The 20,698-nt window shown below is 43.2% G+C and overlaps 1 protein-coding gene across 2 annotated transcripts in view; it reads right to left on the bottom strand.

Moving 5' to 3' along the window:
- Nucleotides 1-5,143: 5,143 nt before the first annotated feature.
- Nucleotides 5,144-20,698, bottom strand: part of Fam13a (family with sequence similarity 13 member A) — an 85,390-nt gene continuing 69,835 nt past the window's right edge. Inside the window, exons 14-18 of one of the 2 annotated variants that reach the window (XM_075983948.1) lie at nt 16,192-16,287; nt 14,327-14,410; nt 10,625-10,821; nt 9,721-9,822; nt 5,144-7,294 (exon numbers count right to left, since the gene is read on the bottom strand). In XM_075983948.1, coding sequence (XP_075840063.1) covers nt 7,168-7,294; nt 9,721-9,822; nt 10,625-10,821; nt 14,327-14,410; nt 16,192-16,287 — 606 coding nt within the window. In that variant the 3' untranslated portion in view covers nt 5,144-7,167. The remainder of the gene's footprint in view (nt 7,295-9,720; nt 9,823-10,624; nt 10,822-14,326; nt 14,411-16,191; nt 16,288-20,698) is intronic. The other variant, XM_075983949.1, reaches the window with a different exon arrangement.

The following is a 20,698-nucleotide window of genomic DNA, read 5'->3' as shown; positions in this document are numbered from 1 at the left end:
TCAGTGGCCATCTCAGTTCATTCTTCTGATGTGTCTGAACAGATCCGGACCTCCCAAAATGTTTTAGAGAGAAGTATATTTAGAAGGTTTTTTTCCTGCCCCATGAGGAAATTTAGCAAGCACTAATCCTTCTGAGAAAGCAGCCAGGGTGTTTGAGACTGGTAATAGTCACGATTTGGGTTTGTTCTCCAACAGAATAGGTTAACTGTTTCCATAAAATCTTGCTCATTTTCACATCCTAACGTTGACCTCTGACCTACACAAACACACATGTACACACACACACATGTACAACCACACACACAGACAGCACCCACGCACTTACAGTGCACTTATGCACATACACATACCTATGTGTACAACATGCATGCACACGCATGTCCACTGCTCACATACTCATACACACGGGCATGCACATGCAGATACACATGAACACATCTTTGTACATACATGCTTGCACACAACTCTCACTTATCGCATTAGTGCTGACCAGTACTTAAAGTGTTGGAGTCATATTTTGTTTCTGACATACACAAACATGCAATGAGAGGGTGATGGGCATGGGATGGAGTATGGTCTTCGGAAGGACAATGCCTGTTTTGGAAGGCTTCCGAATGTGTTCCTGTGCAGCAAGAATACTCTTTATTTCTATGCTGACACAGCATCGAGCCTACAACAACCTATAAAGCAAGTAGTACTGCAATCATTTACACTTTTTCATATGAAGAAAGAGTCTCTGGGAGGATAAATGCTTGGCCCACATCATACCATGGGCCCTTAAGAGCCTGCATGGTGCTGACTCTGGGTGTTGGACCAGTGGGCCCTGGCTTGTAACGTAGGAGGCTGGATTAGCTGTGGACCTGCTCGTTTCTGTAGATGCACAGCAATGCAGTCTGCACGCTCCTTAAGGTTGAAGAAGCAGTGCAGCAGCAGGCAGAAACGTGCTAATATACACAGCTCCTCCTGAGACCTCGAATTCTGAGGCCCTTTCTGTGCTGCAGCCCCTCACCCCAAAGCCCTCCCCAAGCTGGCATCCCCGTCATCCAGCTACATGTTTGTTCAGGTGTGAGAAGCATTCTCCTGCCTGCCGCCGCTCTCCCTGCCCTCACCATGCCCAATAACATGTAGTGATCGTCAGTGCCGTTAAAGAGAAATATCAGGGTCTCGAAATGTCTTGCCAAGTCATACTCAGAGTTGCAAGCCCAGAAGGATGGTCTAAGGGTCGGTGTACATCTTTGAATGACTTTTGGGAAATTAAATCCAAGCATGGTAAAGAGCCTGCATTTCAGAATTCACAGCAACGTATGATTTAAACACACACGGGCTCCGCGGGGAGTCGGAGTGGTCCAAGGGATTTGCTTCTCACCATGTTTCATGCCGTGCTGCCCTCGTGATAAACCTTGTTGCTGGAGAAGAAAGTGAGAACCAAGCTGTCAGCACCTCCAGGTCCTGCCAAATCCCTCCCCCCGCTCTCTTCCACATGCCAGCACTCTGAAACGCACTGGGGAATTGTGACTTGGCTTAGTGGGTACACGATTCTACTAAGCTCAGCCTCAGCAAGCTGACTTAGCTTAGAGATTACACCAGTAAATTTTGTCTTACAAGATGCTGAATCCATTCCAGAGAGGCAGTGGTGAAGGCTCTGAGGTCTTTCATCCCTTCCCCAGTGTGCCCTCCCACCACGTGTAGGTCTCAGTGCAGCATTCTGTTCAGGCTGCCAGCTCTCCAGCCTCCTGTAGGACGCATACAGAAAGCACTACATGGCTGGGGCAGAAGACAGGGGACACAGCAATGCATCCCAGCACTTGACCAAGTTGAAGACCTGTGAGAATTTGAGCTCACTTATCTGTCTATCCCCTCAAAAGAAGCAGCATCACCTCTACAGGCACAGGACCTGCTCTGTAATTCTGAGGGTCTGAGTTTGGACCTCCATCTCCCACATAAACAGCTGGGAATGGCTAGGATCCCATCACTGAGAAGTGGAGACAAGCAGATCCCAAAAGGTCCCCGACCAATTGAGTTTGCAGTTCATCTAGAGAAGTGGTTCTCAACCTTCCTAATGTTGCAACCCTTTTATATAGCTCCCCCTGTTGTGGTGACCTCTCAAACAAATTATTTTTTGTTGCTACTTCATAACTGCTATCTTGTTACTGTTATGAGTTTTTGTGTAAATATCTATGTTTTCTGATAGTCTTGGGTGATCCCTGTGAAAGGGTCAGGTTCTTTACTCCACCCCCAAAAGGGGTCACGAACTCAGCCCCAAAAGGGCTGAGAACTACTGACCCTGTGTGAAGACAATAAGGCGAAGAATGCTAGGAAGCTTCCAATGTCTTCTCCTGCTCTGGCCTCTGTTCGTGTGAACAGAACATCCTTCATCCTTACACTTACTTGTGTGTATCACATACAACACATGCATACACACACCAAAGCAACATCCAAATATTGAAGGAAGCAGGGTCACTAAATTCCACCTGCCACTTCTTCCAAATTGATTACTTTGGACTCATTGTCAGAAAAATTAAAGTATTCCAGGTGGGCTTCAGTTTGGGAAGGATGAACGAAATCTCATCTCTGTGCCTGAAGTCACTCACATCTCAGCTGCAGGGCATGGTACTAAATAATTTCAGTCACTTGGAGTACATACAATATGAACAGTTTGAAGGTCACAGGTATGCCTTCTACCCCTCAGCCATAGGGGCATGGAGTCCTGTGCCAACACTTGAGGCTGCCCTTCAGGGAGCAGGTGCTGTGTGGCACCTAACCTGACAGGGGACCCTGGAGGCGAGCTACTCACTTCACACAGCTGCAGTGTCTTTTCTCCAAACATTTCCTGTCCTTGTTTACTTTTGGAATAGTAACTGCCTAAAACACGTACCTATGGTGGCCTCGTAGACTTTGGAAATGTACTCGACTAAAGAGACCCCTCTTTGAGGTCTCTGCTTCTGCGTCCCTTCTGCTCGTTACGAATAACTTCCAGGCAGCTGGTAGAAAGTACAACGGGCTTTTCTAGTTTCTCCTCTGTCTACCACATGTGTGCACAGTTTGTTTCACCTTGCAGTGCCCTCCATCTCTGGAGACAGAACAAACCCTAATCCTCATGAGGCTTTCCATGGGCTCAAGTGAGCCAAGAAGGGAAAGGTCACACCCCATCTGCAGCTCAGTCACATAACCCTGACAACACTTCAGAGCCTCTGCCGTTAAAAAGTTGATTTTTTTTTATTACAAGATGCACTCGTAAAAACTGTACATAATGGTTTGCTTTCAGTTTTTATTTTCTTCAAGGACATTGATAATAAAATATTTTCTGCTTATATTTCATATAAATATTGCTCTAGGCCCAAAAAGTGGTAACATTTTACCCATTTCTGGTTATTTTTATGCTTTCAAATGGAGAATGAGATTTGTCAACAAACTGATTTTTCGGGCCATGCACTTAACCATGGCTGGCACCAGTCTGGGACAAAGGAGGTCTTTTAGAGGCATGAACCTTCAAAATAATACGAAATTGTAAATGTGTATAGACTCTGCCCCTTCACATATACATCCACATGCACCTGCAGTTCTGGCCTTGGTCTGTATCCATACGTGTGCTGTGGCTGTGGGGCCCTGGCCAGTGACATGCAGTGCTGCGTATGTCCTTATTACTCTTGTTTGGAACATGCCACAGTGCACAGAGTGTAAAGATAGCAGTTTAGAAACATGTTGACTTGCCTTTGAGAAAATGGTCTTTTTAGTACATTTTAGGTTCAATAGGACAAAGTTATGTTATGAGAGAAACTAAAACATGTTCTAGATTCTGCTAAACATACATGCACTTTAGGGAGAATATGCCTCCGACCTCCGGGGTCCAGTTTGGCTCCTCCCTGCTGCTTTACCAAGTAGACAGGGAAGTTCCCACTTGTGGTGCACTGATCTCAGCAGAGTCCACTTTGCCGCACTGGGGGAGGGGAACTGAGGATGCGATGGAGTGTTGGGAAAAAAAAAACATCCATGGAAGCAAAACAAACCTTAGACTGCAATTAGCTTTCCACAGAGCGGTCTGTGGTACACATACGGTAAGCAGCAGAAAAACACCATCTTACTGAAGTTTAAATATCTTTCGAAACTTGTGGTGGCTGCTGCACCCTGTTTTCTCGACTGAAAACCAGGAAGGCCCCAGAGAGACTAACGGGTATCGTGGCCATTTTGTATTCTTTTGTTCCGAGTCTTTACCCCACAAAGAATTCCAAACTCAGCCCGGTTCAGTTTGGCCAGCCCTCAGGGCTCCGAGATTGATGACCCCAGAACCTTTTGGAAATAGGCACAAACTGGCTGGACTGGTCCTGGTCCAGACAGGCTAGGTGAGGAGAGCAGACCCAGCCTCCAAGCGGCTTCTCTGTAAGTGTTGCGTCAGAAAGAGACAAGGTGAAAATTGCTCTCTGCTGCAGACCGCCGCAACCTGTCGATAGCGGCTCTGTAGCCAATAATAATCCTTTGACTTGAACCAAGGGCGAGAAGCCTAATATTCACAGTCAAGTCTGGTAATAAAAAAAAAAAGCCCTGGCTTTTAAATTGGAAATCTGACTTGGTCTTTCGTGGCGAGCACTAAGCTCATGCAAAAACCTGGACAAAATTTTTAGAACGTCAAAGCAGGCCTTTATCTGAAACACTGTAGCACCATGTTTTAAAAAGTGAAGACTAAATGACGGAAAGGTGAAAGGCTGGAATGACAGCATACTTCATTATAAGAGCTCGTTTCAATGTTTACTCCAGACTGTACACAGTAAAAGCATGTATTTACCCACATTACATGCCTTTGACACCGTTAGTCCTCATAATCACACAGTCAAGCTTATTTTTACGTAACCTTTGATATTTTTGTTGCCATGTGCTCATATACATGCCAGTTCTCAGGAGAGAAAAAGAGAATCCCTAGCCTTCGGCATTCTGTTTGTGTGAAGCCAATTAAGATGCTGCCTCTAGTGCTTGGAGCCACAGAGCCACAGAGACAGTTGCCATGGAAACCAATTTCCCCCGCACTTCCAGCAGAGCCAGAAACTGCTGAGTAATGTGCCTGCAGAGAAGACCTGGCATAAACGCAGCTTCCGCCTGCGTTTGGGCTCCATTTTGTGAGAAAAACAGACAGAAATTATGAGGGAGACCATGATAGTATATACATGATTTATTTCCAATAACTTGGTATTTTATCGATCACATAAAACGGAGTGGGGGTCCTGATAAGTCTTTTAGTTCATTTGACTTGGTGCAAACAATGGATTCCAAAACATTGAGTAGCTTCTCATTTATATTCAGCTTAAGAAAAATCTCTAGTGTATTTTTTCAAAACAATGCTCCTGAGTCCATGTGCTTTATACGTTAACTGGTCCTGATTTGAGTTATTCCACAGTTTACTTAGGAGAATAAGTACTGAAAAATTACGGACTAGATATGGATTTCTTTTTAAAAATACTATTTTTGGTCATGTGAGTGATTGACGTTCAGGCTTCAAAGATAGAAAACAATCCTGCATTATGTAATTTTATTTATAACATAGCTTCTTGAAAAATCAGCAAATGGAAATGGCAGAGCAAAGAACATCAAACTACATTTTCATGTATATTGAAATGTGTAGGATTATGTACCGTCTTTAAGTGTGTGGATAAAAACAATATTTCCATGGCTCATGCTTCTACGTGATTATTTATAAAAGCAAAACTGAAGGAGTTCTCCATCCCCACCCCCATTACCGAAAGAGCCTCCCGATGACAGAGCTGTAGCAAAGAGAGCAGTGCTGAAAATTGTCTGACATCTTTGCAACTGGGGATACAATTTCCCATTCTCCTTCGTAACACGGTACCCTGTAGAAGGCGACTCTCAAAACAGAAGCGGTCTCCCTGCTGCCTGCTCAGCCTCTGCTGCCTTCTTCCAGAGGCAAGGTCGTCACACACCTCATGCAGGTGCCTGCCAAACCAAGCCGGCATCCCTCAGAGAGACCATAGATGAAAAGCATCACCACATCATCGAGTGACAGCAAGAACACGGGAGAGATGAATGATTGGGTGGCTTAAGTTCCCTGGTCCCTCTAAAATGTCTAATATAGACAGCTTTGTGACACAGACTTCTGGGGGGAAAAGAGCATCACGATGGGCCACATACCATTTTGTCTCTGTATCGTCTTGAAAACTGTGATCTAGATTCTGCCATGAAAATGAACTGAGCTCCGAGGGCTACGTCTTCTTCTTACCCATCCGTGTGGGGATTTTAGTGCAGGTTGACTTTCGTAGAAAAATTAAACTCTGGTAAGTTCAGGAGCCTGATACAGACTCCTCTCTCCCATGATATTCTATACCTAGTCTAAAACTAAGCAAGACCCCTTTGTTTGGCTAGTGCAACAACGAAATTGAGCCCCAAACAGGTTATCACAGGAACACTGGCCTCTTCTGTGTTCGGCATCAATATCTGAGACGGGAAAGTGCAGTCAGTGTCTTGAAGAGCATTTAGGCTCCTCAGCTGTCACCTGATTTTAAGATAGCATCTACATAGCTACGTCTGTAGTCGCTCTGTCCTCAGCATATGCAAGTATGAGGCAGGGACTTAAAGTCTGTCAGCTGAGAGAGCACATCAATGAAAGGACTGCCCTGCCAAGACAGGCAGGTACAGCCTCCATCTACCTGAGAGCTAACGGGAAATGCATCGATGGGAGTGAACAAGTACAGCTTGGGAAACAGCCAAGGCAGCAAATGGTATGCCAATCCACGGTCACCATGTGGTGAGGGCCAGGGAGAGCACAGACCTCCACGACAAGCAGGCTCTGCAAGCGAAGTCCTGAGCTTGTGTTTGTCACAGTTTTACAATGGCCTCGTGTTTCTCAGATGTCGGGGAAGAACAGCAAGTTATCTGTAGATGGATGGGTGTGTCTGACGGCGTGTCTGCTCACTGCTCATGGCAGTGAAGTTCCTACTGCAGTGTGCATTGATATGGGTAGGAGTCCTGACTCTCCCATTATAACATTTCTAAGTCAGGTCACACTGTTGCCTTCCACGCAGGCAGTTTCTAAGGCGGGCAATGGAAGCAGGAACCAGTCTGAAGGCTCAGAGGCAGGAGACTGCCTGCTTCCTTGGTCCAGCTCCAAGGCTGCCTTCCGGAGCTGATCTTTTCTGGGAAAGCTGTCATCTGCACCAGCAGTCCTCACATGGACTTGGAATCAGCATCTCTTTTGCTGATAAGCACCTCCAGCAGCCGTAGCTTGGCCTTTATGTGCTTGTATTCGCTGTATTCCTCGGCCATCGGAGTGCGGTCTTCCTTCTGGACATTTCTAGAGGAAGCAAAAGGAAGAGGAGCTGAGACTCACTTTCTTTCTGTTCTAGAGGACAGCATGCATCGGGAATTACTATCTGGACACTACGTGTTTTATCAACCTGCAGAATCAGTGTTGGTAATTGGGTCTTGGTATCTAGATGGGCTGGATTTAGACAAATGAAAAGTGGTTTTTCTCTGGAGATACCATGATTCTTCAGTGTCTATAAAGTTAATCTAGGATCTAATAGATCATAAACAATTAAGAAAGCAGGAGGATTTTTTTTTTTACTGATTGGTAAGTATCATATCACAGTAAGAGTTTCTCCAAAATAAACAGATTTTTTTTTGCTTGCTTTTTTTAATTTTTGTTTTTCAAGACAGGGTTTCTCTGTGTAACATCCCTAGCTGTCCTGGAACTTTCTCTGTAGAACAGGCTGGCCTCAAATTCACAGAGTTCCACCTGCCTCTGCCTTCCAAGTGCTGGGATTAAAGGCATGCACTACCAAGCCAGGCAAACAAATATTTTATTCATTCTTGACTTTTTGGGGGTTTCTATTGCTGTGATAAAACATCATGACCCTAAGCAACTTGAAGAGGAAAGATTTTATTTCAGCCCATCATAAAGGGAAGTCAGGTAAGAGCTAATGGCAGGAATCCAAAGGCAGGGACTAAAGAAGAGGCCACTATGGGGGATTGCTGCTTAGTGGCTTGCTCCTTTTGACTTGCTTCTTTTTGCTCATTTCTTATAACACCCAGGACAACCAGCCCAGGGGCAGCATGCCTATACTGTGTCAGTCCCTCCCACACCAATAATTTTTTACCTAACCACCACTAAATTTCTCTTTTTAAGGTTTATTTAATTTTATATGCATGAGTGTTTTTGCATGTGTATATATTCTTCCATCCAAACTCAGAACAGTAGGTGAGTTTTGTGTGTGTGTGTGAATCATAGGTTGAAAGCAAAACTTAAGGAAAACAAGTATCTACCATAAATGTTGGCCTCAATCTGCAGATATAGACTGATAACATTTGTTTGTGGATTAGAATGCTGTTCTGGGCTATTATGGTTCATAAAGTAAATTATTCCCTTGTAAACTCTGGCAAAAAATTAAGAGCAGTGATTCCTCATTCCCTTCCTAAGCCATATTTTCTGTGATGTCCAGTAAATGTAGAGGAAAGAGCTTTATTAGGGATGGAAGGAAGACACAAGGGGGAAAGTGGAGGATTTACAGTTGGGCTAACTCTTGGTTTAAGCTCCTCTAAGACAGTCTTTTTTTTTTTCCTTCAATGAGGCACCAATGCAATTTATAGCTTTTTAAACCTTCTGTGGGCTCCACGATATATAGTTCATGTATAGAATTCTGTGCACAACAAATGAGAAGTATAATATAAAAACAAAAGGCATACAGACTGATACATCAAATTAACACTTTAACAATGAATAGTTAATTGACTTATGTTGGCTATTATTATTATTTTAGGAATTACTTCTCTTGTCTGCATATCCATATTCTAAATAGTCTGCAATGTGTATGGGGAAAGATACAAGCATTTAGGTATGAAAATGTAAAAGTCTTGAGACAGTAGATCCAAATTAAAGATCCTAAAAACAAATTTACATAATGTTTAAACCACACTGTTATAACACAGTCCTGATGTCAAAGTTAATTGCTAGAATTCTTTTATTTCTTCACACTCTAGGACATGAAAGTACCCTGAAAAAACTCCCTAAAGTTTACACAATCTGGAGGAATGTAAAACCACTTTAGGAAGGTGAAACCTGATTCCACGGGAGGGACTTGTCCCTGAGCTCCCAATGGGATGTGAGGAGACTCTGTGACAAACACTTCCCTAGCAAGTTTAATAAACAGACAATTCAATTACACCTTACAACTCACTGGCTAGAACAGGCAGATCCATCCCTAACTGCTTCTCACACACCGCCTTCTCTCAGCCCTGGCAGCTATCTTCTTAGTTCTCCCAGTTCTGTAGTGTCCCGAGTGAACCCAGGATTTTGTACATACTGAGCCATATTCCCAGTCCATCTTTGGGTTTTAAACTGTGGTCAACTCCCCCTTTACCTTTCTTCTGCCTCTTGTCTCCTGAGGAAAAACTCAATGCTGACAATCTGAAATTCAGTTCCAAGCTACTTGTTTTCGCTGAGAAGCAAATGTGACAGACTAGTTGTGTATCAGCAGATCCTGTTCAGGTCCTGCGCTCTGTATGAGAAGCATTTCATCTCAAATACACATATAAATCTCATAGTCTCACTGAAAATCTCTGAGGGTTGCTGGGCATAATTACCTGAGGACCTGGTTACAGGGAGAATGTAGCAAAGTTCCCGCTTTGGAAAGACTTCCCAGATAGGACAGAAACAGAGGGAGGGCCTGGAATGTGGAACAACAGGTGAAGGGAACAGGAGGAACAGAGAGACACACATACCTCCCATTCTGTCTGAAAAAATTGTCCTCAAAATCATGAAGTTTCTTTCGAATCATTTTCTTTTCTTCTCTCATTTCCTGAAGGTATTCCAAGAGCTCAGGTCTAAGAAGAAAAATAAATTACAAAAAACTTAAATATGAATTGTTATACCTGCAATGAGTATGTGACTGGGTGGGAGCTGAGAAGAAAAGGAAACAACTTAAAAGTCATGGTGGCTGCTTCTCTTGAATGCCCGCGTTCTGAAAGGAGGCGAGGCTCCAAGGGTCCTAGGGGATCTTGCTACTCCTGAGTTATTAGATTTTATGAAACCCTACAGCACGTTGTCATATATATATATGTATATGTGTATATATATATATTTTAAAGAACAAAATGACGTCTGTACTCAGGGCTAAATGAATTGTGGTGGACAGAGCCACAGTGTCATTCAGAGACCTTCTGCTCGTTCAAGCAAGATCTCAAAACTTCCTCAAATAATCTGCAATAAAATATTTGAGAAAACCGATAAATTGATAACAGTGAGCTTTTTCTTTCCCTCTCTCCCTCCTCTGCTCCCTCTCCATCTCTCCCACCCTGCCTTCTGTTATCTCTCCCCCTCTCTCTCTTTCTCTCTCCCCCCTCCCTTCCGCACTCCTCTCTCACCCTCTCCTCCCTCTTTCTAGATAAGGTTGTACTCTGCAGCTCAATTTACTCTGTAGCCCAGGCTAGCCTCAAACCCACATATTCTTCTGCTTTAGCCCCAGGCCCATCTCTCTGATTTATTTTATTTATTTATTTATTTGCATTGTCTTTTCTATTTAAGCATACTGTAGGTAAATCCTTTGTGATTTTTTTTTTGGCCGAACTAACATTTATATTGTTATTTTCACTGAGTCACTTTAATGCCACTGCCCAAACAACATACATTGAAGCAGAGTGGAGGTTTGAAAGGCCTGAGTCCTGGCTGCATTTTGATGGCATTTTGTCATCCATTGGTGAGATAAATCCATCAGCATCATCTTCAAGCTGCTCCAGAAAACAGTGTGCACCACAGTCTGTTTTCAGCGTGACAGTGAAGTCTGGCTTGGCAGAGCTGTCATCTTCTGACGCATCCTCTTGTTCCTAGAGATAAATGGCAATCCAAAAACAAAAAAAAAAAAAACAAAAACAAACTCTGAGCACGTTTTGGAAGAGTATGCTTCCATTACAAGTGTCATTCAAAAATCACCTAATTAACAATATTCACATGGTTTCTTCTCGATTTTATTAAAATGGTGACACCAAGACTAAGTATGGAAGGCAAAGCTGGATAAAGCCAGGAGGCCTTTTCTACCTCAGCAGGGCTTTATGTCTTAATCTCTGCTTGGCCCAATGAAACAACGCTTCAGCATTCTTTACAATATAAATTGTTTTAAAATGTCAGACAAAACTCGATTTTTAGGTAAACAATTTTAACATTTCTTTTTGTAAGTGGAAGTTAACAGTTCCCACCTATGCTAGTTTTACAAAACACAACTGAGGCAGCATATGCCCAGAACCTAGGGAGATATAGCTGGCAGGCAATACCCACCAGCCTCCCTCTCCCCTTCTACCTCCCCTGGATGAGGAAGATGAAGAAGAACAGACCCAGAAGCCCAGGCAGAGCTTGGGTCTGAATATACTGCTTCAGAGCTTGACCAAAACCTATGGAGAACAAATGTCTGGTGAATGGTCTAGCAGTTCAGATTTTCAAGGAAAGCTGTTAGCAAACATTTTACAGCTGGAAAGGGACACCAAGGAAAGCAACAAATAAGAACTTAAGATTTCATTTCTCAAAAGTTCTACTAACAGGCTGGAGAGCTGGTCTCCAGAGACACTACACACACACACACACACACACACACACACACACACACACACACGCACAGACATAGTAAATAAAATCTGAAAAGTCCTCCTAATTATATTCCAAGTCTGGAGAGAACTTGAAACACCCTGATGATTTTTTCAGATGAACCTAACAAAACTACTCTTGGTGGTCTTGGAAAACCATGGGGAAAATTACATACCAAAAAATAGACATTGAAACAAGCTCATAATGGTAGATATTTAGTATAGCCCCCAAATAATGCATATTTGGGAACGAGCCAGTTACCCTAGTACTGGCTCCTTTAAACCAGTTGTCCTTTTTTTTTTTAATAGGACGGATGTATTATCTGGATTTTGATAAAGAACAAAGTGCCCAGAGACCCACCAAAAGCAAAGGTGACTATTAAAATTTCAGCCAAGATTGTGGCATGAACCTGAAGGGAACAGTCCAGAGCAGGCTCTTTGCCCAAAAGCACCAGTCAACAACGATTAGTTACGTAGATGGCGATAGGAAGGGAGCAACCCCATGGCATCAGTGACAGAGTGGACATGAGATCCAGCTTGCTGGAATGCAGAATCTCTATTTAGGTTACTACATATAGCTTGATAATGGTATAAAAAGAAGCTGGAAAGTTCAAGGTTCTCTAAGTAGGTCAGGAAAAGGAAAATCTGGATGCGTAGTCAATAAGAAATCCATAGACAAGCATTATGGGATCACAGGATCCCTCAGCACAATGGGAATCACATAGAGATGAGTCACAGACAGTAAGTCTCAATGGTGTGATTTTATCCCCTATGTATTTGCAATATCTAGAGACATTGTTGGTTGTCAGATCTAGAGAGGGGGTGGTAGCAGCTTGTGGGAGTCCTAGAAAACATCCCACAGCAGTTACCCTGACCCAATGCTGAGAATTTGACCAGCGAATGTCCAAAATGAGCTGTTGACAGTGACAGTTACGCAAGAGACGGGGTTTTGAGACTGGACAGGGTCTCTGCCAGCAGGTAAAATAAGGCTTGGCTCTTGCTCTGCTGTCCTGGCTAAAACTAGATCTGGGGAGACACAGATAAACTGACTTGTGTGTGTGCCCCAGAGCCAGGGACTGCTGAAGGGCCACACTCCACGGAGAGCAGTAACAGCTTAGAGAAAAGCTTCTAAGGCCAGGAGCAGGGTGGGAGGAAGTGTCATGTGACTATAAATATGTGAAGAACTATAAAGAGAGGCAGCCATGTGTGTCTTCCCTGGCCTTCCAGAGTGGGACAAAGTGTGTGTGTAGAATGTAAGGGACTATACCAGCTACAAAACATTAGTGTTCACTGTGGATTATTTTACACTTATCAAAATAACACATTCTAAAATTATATGATAGATAATTGTATTCTATTTTGTCATTAAAGCTGGTTAAAAAGCGAAAAGGGTGTTCGCTGCTTTTGTTACTCAGTTCATGTAACACGCAGCCTCATCCTCCCACTGTTCTGAAAGTGTCTGCCTTGAGAACAGAATCCTATTCCATCTTGTTTTAGAGGGTTCTTGGAGTGGACAGGAAAATTCTCCGGGCTTTTTTGCTGGTTGAAGGCCTTCAGAACTTTCAGAACTGGAGCTGGCTCTATTTCACACAAGCTGGTTTCTTCCCAAAAGCAAGCATAACCAGGGACAAGTTTTAAAGAAACCACTTAGACTTGGTCTTTTCACCTCCAAACACAGTAAATTGTAAATTCTATTAGATCTCCGATGTGTTATCAAAAACACGCTAGTGGCTATGTCTGATTAGAAGAAATGAACCAAAGACAGCTGTATTTACAAAAGCAATGTAATCACTGCAAAATTACGTATAATTTTGAGCACGATGGGAGCCAGTGGGCAATAAGCCACAGCCAAAATATTCTCCTTTAAAAAGTTTTGCAAAGGAATAAGCAGGGGTAGATTGTCATTGTCCAGAGGAGCATCATCAGGGCACCTAGCAGTTACTTAATGAGCGGATCATTAGCTGTCACATCTCGCACGTATTCACGAGCATGTTTTTACCTGGTAATAAGCCCATTATAAGCTGCTGAGAGAAGCACGCTAATTTTCGTATACAAACTGTCCAAATTTGCCCAATTACCAAGATTCAGATCATCTGCGAAACTACCAGATGGACAAAGCGTGTTGCCTTTCACTGATATCAAAGCATATTGTAAGAAAATAGCTGTAATTTTGGAGATCTGATACAGCACACCAGCCCTGATGTTCCAGGGCTGCACTCATAATTTTGGTTCTATTTAGTAATGCCATTAACAGGCTCTGTCTGTCTCATACCTTAAAATTGGGTATTGTCTTGAGGGTTACCTTATTTCAGGCAAGGAAATGAAGCTTCCTATTGATCATCCTCAATAGATTATTCTGAGATAATCATTCCTAACCACCGGTAATAAATCACGACTCTCGCCTTAGAATGTCACAAAAATATGACAGGCTCTAAAATCTCACTTCTGTCTTCTTTGGCCCTAACTAACTTCGAAATTGTAAACATTATTTTTAAAAAACAAGAACAACAAAACAAGGTGAGAAACAAAACATTCTCTGTGATCAAAGTAAAAGCAAAACAGAACAAGTTAACAAAGAAGAGAACGGTAGGAAACTTCGGGAATTGGCAAGGTTATAATAATATAAGTAGACTACGAATCTCCACAGCTGTCTCGGGAAGCTACTGCTTTGTAGGGAATGCCTACTAGAACCACTGCCCAGGGACTGTCACTCCAGGTGAGGTTAGCAGGGTGGTGCTAGCACCAAGCTCTTCACCTTTATCTCCTTGAAGAAGGAAGCAGTTTCGCCCTCGATAATCGGCTGCAGCAAAGGGCTTCTCCGTTTGCTGGAGGGGGACCCCTGTGACAAGCATTAACAAATAGGATATATTATGAACTGCTTTTCCTTGCCGTATAGCTCTCAGACCATTCAACATACCGGTATTTACTACATCTTATAACCACTTCCCACCCCCAAATAACACCCCCTCCCAAAACCTAATACAAAGTTCTTCAGTGCCCACACATACTAAAGAGAGGACAGAGTAGGATGTAATAGGATGTAAATCTGCTTTACAAACCAAACTCTTAGGAATCCCCCAAGGAAAGCACTTACCCACACCCCCTGCTCCCTAGCTCCAGCGACTACGCCTAACTGTAATTGGCAAAGGACAGGAGCTCAAGGTCACACAAGCCTGTGACATTCATTGAACCTCTCTGTTGTACATTCACCTTATTTAGGAGCCCTAAGTGTTCTTAACTGGCGAGAGGCAATGGCTCCTTACATTAGTCATCTTATCAATCAGTTTATTCTGCAGGAAGTTTGCAGAAGAGTAACACTTTTTAATTGCACCTGCCTACAGTCGCTGGATTCTCCCTCTCCCATAAAAATAAGTGCACTACTAAAATAAACGTGAGAGACAACTTTAGGCTTAGAAACGAAGAAATGAATAACACGATTTAATGAAGCACTGGATAACAGTAGCAGCTAACGAGAACAAGCCTTTTAGTTGTGATATCAAGCCAAGGCTGTGACATCAGACAAGGGCACCGACTGAATCAGGCAATGCTGCTCTCCGAGATGGACAGGCATTACCAGCCCCGCAATATCTAGCCTGGGGAGGGGATTCTCAGGTAAAAGACTTCTCACAGCCAGAGAGGAGCTGTCATTCTCCCTTGATCGGATCAAATCCAGGCGCTAACAGCAGTTATATCTCAAGACGCCGACCATGGTAGGCAGCTTGCCAAACACTAGGGCTCCCACTCTCTCCTTCCACTCCCTTTCCACCCCCATCAGCTGCAAAACAAGGACCTTCTCACTGGAGTTCTCTAGAGGGTCCTCCTTGGGCCAAGTTCTTAGGGAGTCATCCCTCAGTGAATGGGGGATAGGCTGTAACAGAAATCAGAAGGCACTCTTGGGAATGAAGAGCCTGGAGAAGAATCAGCCTTACGTCTTGTGCTGTGTCTCTAAGGAATGGGTTTAGGTGCTGGCCCCATGAGTGCCAGAGGAATGTATATATGATCAAGTCATTCCTCAGGCGGTAAGACATGATATACATGGCTGGTTCAATTACCACAGACGGACCTTTAATGAGAATGACAGGTAGGGTCCTACATGCATAGGTGGGGCTCCTCCAATAGAAAGGGGGGTTACACTCACAAAGATAGCATGGTCAGAGCCCTGTGTTGGTGAGTTTTTGTCAATTTGGCACCATCTACAGTCATCTGAGAGGAGGGAGCCTCAGTTGAGAAAACGCCCCCATTAGATTGCTCTGAAGCATATCCGTGAGGCATTTTCTTGACTGATAGGGGAGAGTCAGCCCACTGTGGAAAGCACTACCCTGGGCAGTTGGTTCTGGATTCTATGAGAAGGCAGGCCGAGTAAGCCAGGGAAAACAAGCCAATAAGTGGTGTTCCACTGTAGCCTCTGTATCAATTTCTGCCCCTGGGTCCCTGCTTCTGGGTTCCTTCCCTGACTTTCTTTTATGACGGACTATATTACTATAAGCTGTACTAAACCCTTTCTTCCCCAAGTTGTTTTTCTAGGCATGTGCTCATCACAGCAGAAGTTGAAACCCAACAAAACCAGGTGTTCTTAGAGTAGCCAGGGGCCGCCAAAGGAAAGAGAAAGAATGCACTCACCATGATGGGGACAGCACTGGCCCGGGACAGGATCTGTTTGACCAGCCGGTACCTATCATACAGAGGTTTCATAATCTGACGCTCAGTCTTTGTTACCTGAAAAGTAAGACCAGGACAAGTGAGAAGCCAGCTCCCAGGTTATGCTGTCCCTTGTCCCAGCATGCTCTGGACTTTTGTGGCCCTAAGATGATACAATTTACAAAACTTAGACTGATATTAGTCAATAATATTTAGCCAATAAATAAAAATACTACAGGTTTACCCTGCCAATCATTGGAAACCACCCCAATAGTATACTTTCTTCTATGTGCTATGTTCTTAGCCTACTATGTTAAGTCTAAAACTGCTACTTAAAACTCAAGGTGGAGCCAGGCGGTGGTGGTGCACGCCTTTAATCCCAGCACTCGGGAGGCAGGCGGATCTCTGTGAGTTCGAGGCCAGCCTGGTCTACAAGAGCTAGTTCCAGGACAGGAACCAAAAGCTACGGAGAAACCCTGTCTCGAAAAATCAAAAAACAAAACAAAACAAAACAAAACAACCTCAAGGTGGGTCGAAATGGCTCAGTGGTTAAAAAGCATTAACTGCTTTTCCAGAGGACCTAGGTACATACAGCAGTCTGCAATCATCTGTAACCAGTTCCAGGGGACCCAATGCCTTCTTTGGGCTTCCGTGGGCTCCAGGTATGCATTCACATGGTGCACAAACATATATGCAGGCAAATTACCCACACATGTAAAAGTAAGTAAATAAAATTTAAAACACCGGCACCCCCCAAAAAACTAAACCCAGAACTCCCTAAGTGGTGATGATGTGAGAGGACTCAGCAGGTCAAGTTGCATATTTGCCAAGCCTGATGACCTGAGCTTGACATCCAGAACCCAAATGGTAGGAGAATTGACTCCCACGAGTTGTCTTCTAACCTGTGTATGCTGTGTTGTGCCTCCTCCCAATAAATAAGAAAATGTAAAAAAGAATCCAAGAAACTCAAGGTTCAAAATCTCTGAATGGTTCATTATCTCTCTCTCCTCTCTCTCTCTCTCTTTCTCTCTGTGTCTTTCTCTGTGTGTGTGTGTGCAAATGTTTCTATTATAATGCTTGTCATATGGTACTTTGATCAATTCATTCAGCTGCAATTCTTCCACATGAAACTGTTCCCTCTTAAAAGTATGGTTCTGGCAAACAGAGAGTATTCAAGGAACTTCTGTTGCTGAAATCCATTGGATGATTCATGCTCATTTCCTTCATCTGGCACGCGGCTCAAAATCTCTACGCAGCAAGAAAGAATCCAATCTAGTTTCCTTGCATAGGATTTGAAACCCTTCATCATTTACGGCTTCTCTCCTCTCCACTGTACTTCAAACTCCAGAAAAAGACTAGATTATCTCATGCCTAATTATGTGTGATTCCCTTTACAAGGAAGGGGCTTTCTCTCTTCTTTATTTGGAAGTTGCAGATCATAAACCAACTGGGTGCAGCCCTCTTTCCTTGTGCCCCATCCTGAAGAGTGAGTCTGTCCTCCATGCCACCACTGGTGCTGGCTGCTTTTCTGTCAGCTTAACACAAACCACAGTCATTTTGGAAGGGAGACCCTCAATTGAGGAAATGCCCTGAACAGATTGGCCTGTGGTGAATTTTCTGGACTGATGATTGAGGTGCGAGAGTCAATTCATTGTGGGCAATACCACCCCTGGGCAAGTGGTCCCTTTCCCATACCATAAAAAACAGGCTGAGCAAGCCAGTAAACAGCATCCTCCATGGCCTTTGCATCCACTCCTGTTCCAGGTTCCTGTCCTGCTTGAGTTCCTTCCCTAACTTCCCTTCACAGTAGACTATATGCTGTAAAATGAAATAAAACCTTTCCTCCCTAAGTTGCTTTTGGTCCTGGTGTTTATCACAACAATAGAAACCTTAACTAAGACAGCCCACCCTGTTCTTCTGATGCCTTGTAATTTCAAACCCTTTTCTATTTTTGATGTGGGATTTCCCACTGTATGTTGTGAATATGTTTTATTACCATTGGTTAATAAAGAAGCTGCTTTAGCCTACGGCAGGGCGGAATATAGGTAGGCAGGAAAACTAAACTAAATGCAGGGAGAAAGAAGGCGGAGTCAGGTAGATGCCTTGAAGTTGCCCAAAAAACAAGATGTGAGGTAACAAACCATGAGCCTCCTATTTATAATAGAAATGGGTTAATTTAAGATGTAAGAGCTAGCTAGGAATATACCTGAACCATTGACCAAACAGTGTTGTAATTAGATTATTCGGGTGATTACAGTGGCTGGGAAATGAAAGCACAGTCTCCATTTCACATAACGGTGCCCAATGCGGGGCATGAAAGAGTCTCACAGGGAGTGTTAGATAACCTTTCCCTGTGCCAGTATTTTATAAGTCAGCCATTGGAAATTACATACGAATCACATTTTTGTTTTGTTTTTATTTTGTAAAGACAGGGTTTTTCTGTGTAACAGCCTTGGCTGTGCTGGAACTCACTTTGTAGACCAGACTGGTCTCAAACTCACAGAGATCCACCAGCCTCTGCTTCCCCAGTGCTGGGATTAAAGGTGTGCACCACCAAGTCCCACTCACTTTTACATTCTATCATAATTGTTCACACATTTGTCTCCTGGCTCACAATCTAGCCTGTTGAATGTAGGAGCTTATGCTTTCATATCCTGAGTTGGTACTTTAGTACTTCATCTAATGGAAACATTCTATAAATACTTGCAATGTTAGTGAATGAACCTATTTAGGTATGCCCAACACATAGATTATACATGTATTCCCTTTGGTTCCTCAACCTCAATGTACTATGAGGCAAAATCTATTTTTAGATTTGGTTGCTGGGTTTCTACATTCTATTATTATTATTATTTGGTTTTTCAAGACAGGGTTTCTCTGTGGCTTTGGAGCCTGTCCTGGAACTAGCTCTGTAGACCAGGCTGGTCTCGAACTCACAAAGATCCGCCTGCCTCTGCCTCCCGAGTGCTGGGATTAAAGGCGTGCGCCACCATCGCCCGGCTCTATTATTATTAAAAGCTTGAGAAAGTAAGAGTTTCTCAGGTAGGAAATCATATAAGACAAGTGGCTTTACCATTTTTCTCAGTCTTTAGAAGATTCAACTTCAAAGACAGTTCTGGATTATGGCAATATGTTGTCTTGTATGGTTTTTGTATATGTCTTTCTCAGCATGATCAATAGTAAATCACTTTGGATAAATTGCACCAGCTAGCAGGGTACTGCAAAACATTGTTGGTTTCCTGCTCTTAGTAATAGTAGTAGTAGTAGTAGTAGTAGTAGTAGTAGTAGTAGTAGTAACTTATCCAATGACTGTCCACACTTAACTAGAGACAAGCCCAGGGTAAATCACAAAGTTTGGACAGCCCAGTGTGCCTGCCTTTATGTTGTGAGGGTTTTCTCTTATCTTCAAACAAAACTTTTCTACAACATTTGGCTGGTGTTACCTGGATATACAGATGAATGGCAAAAAAGTGACATATTTACTGTGATGAAAAAGACAAAATTAGAGCCATGGAATCTTAGAGCTAGGCAAGCCTTGTTGTTTGAGGCTAAAACTGATCACTGCAGAGGGGAATGTATCCCCAAGGCAAGAGAGCTTAGACAACAACTGGGTATACTGACTCCAGCCCAGGTTTCTCTCTACTCACATATACAGCAGCCCTGAATGAAGCAGGATCTAGCAGGGGGATCATGGGCTCTTCTAAGTGCTGAAGTTTGAACCCATAAATTTAAAAAAAGCAAATCTTTTATAAGTTAAGAATAGTAGGGCATTTGTATAAAGACTGGAATATCCAAAACAACAGCTAATCAGAGGTTAGTGTTTATATATTGACTCATAATTTAAATGTTAACTTGACTATTCTTAATGTTGTATTAGTCAACATGGTTCTGAAACACAGAGTTAAAATATACCGGTGAGGGAAGGAATTAAGAAGAAGCCAGAAGCACTGGTCAAACAACCCGTTCTCTCCCCAGCACATTTGTTATGAATGGTGATATGGGGGAAGGGACTTCAGTTATTTCTTATATTTTTCTGTGACATCATTTTTGAAGACTTTCAACACTCTTTGTTGAAAAGGACACGCTTTAATAATAGCTCACAGGAAATGAGAAGCTCACTTGTTTTTGAATGTCACACATGCCCATCTGCAGCGCGCTCAGCTAAAGCAAACAGCTTTGCCAAGAGCTGCGTAGCACATGACTGTTTGACTATGATCCTGATGGCCAATGGCCTGTTAAATTGGAATCTGCAGACTCAGAAAAAGCCACGAGTTCTGAACGTCTACTTTATGAGATAAGGGGACTCGAAATGGCAGCTTAGCACTGGAAATACGTGCACATTTTGTGTGCCGGTGTTTGTTTAGGTTTAGGGTTAACTATAGCACATATCTAAGAAATAAAAGTCTACTTTGATTTTCAGATTGGCCATCTATCAAGGGAAATTTGCTTTCTTTCTGAGGAAGTTAGAGCATTGTGACCCCGAGAGAGG

Source organism: Microtus pennsylvanicus, chromosome 8 (genome assembly GCF_037038515.1).
Source record: "Microtus pennsylvanicus isolate mMicPen1 chromosome 8, mMicPen1.hap1, whole genome shotgun sequence".
Lineage (NCBI taxonomy): Eukaryota > Metazoa > Chordata > Mammalia > Rodentia > Cricetidae > Microtus > Microtus pennsylvanicus.
Note: the sequence above shows the minus strand (reverse complement) of the source record. Positions and strands in the feature narration are given on the sequence as shown.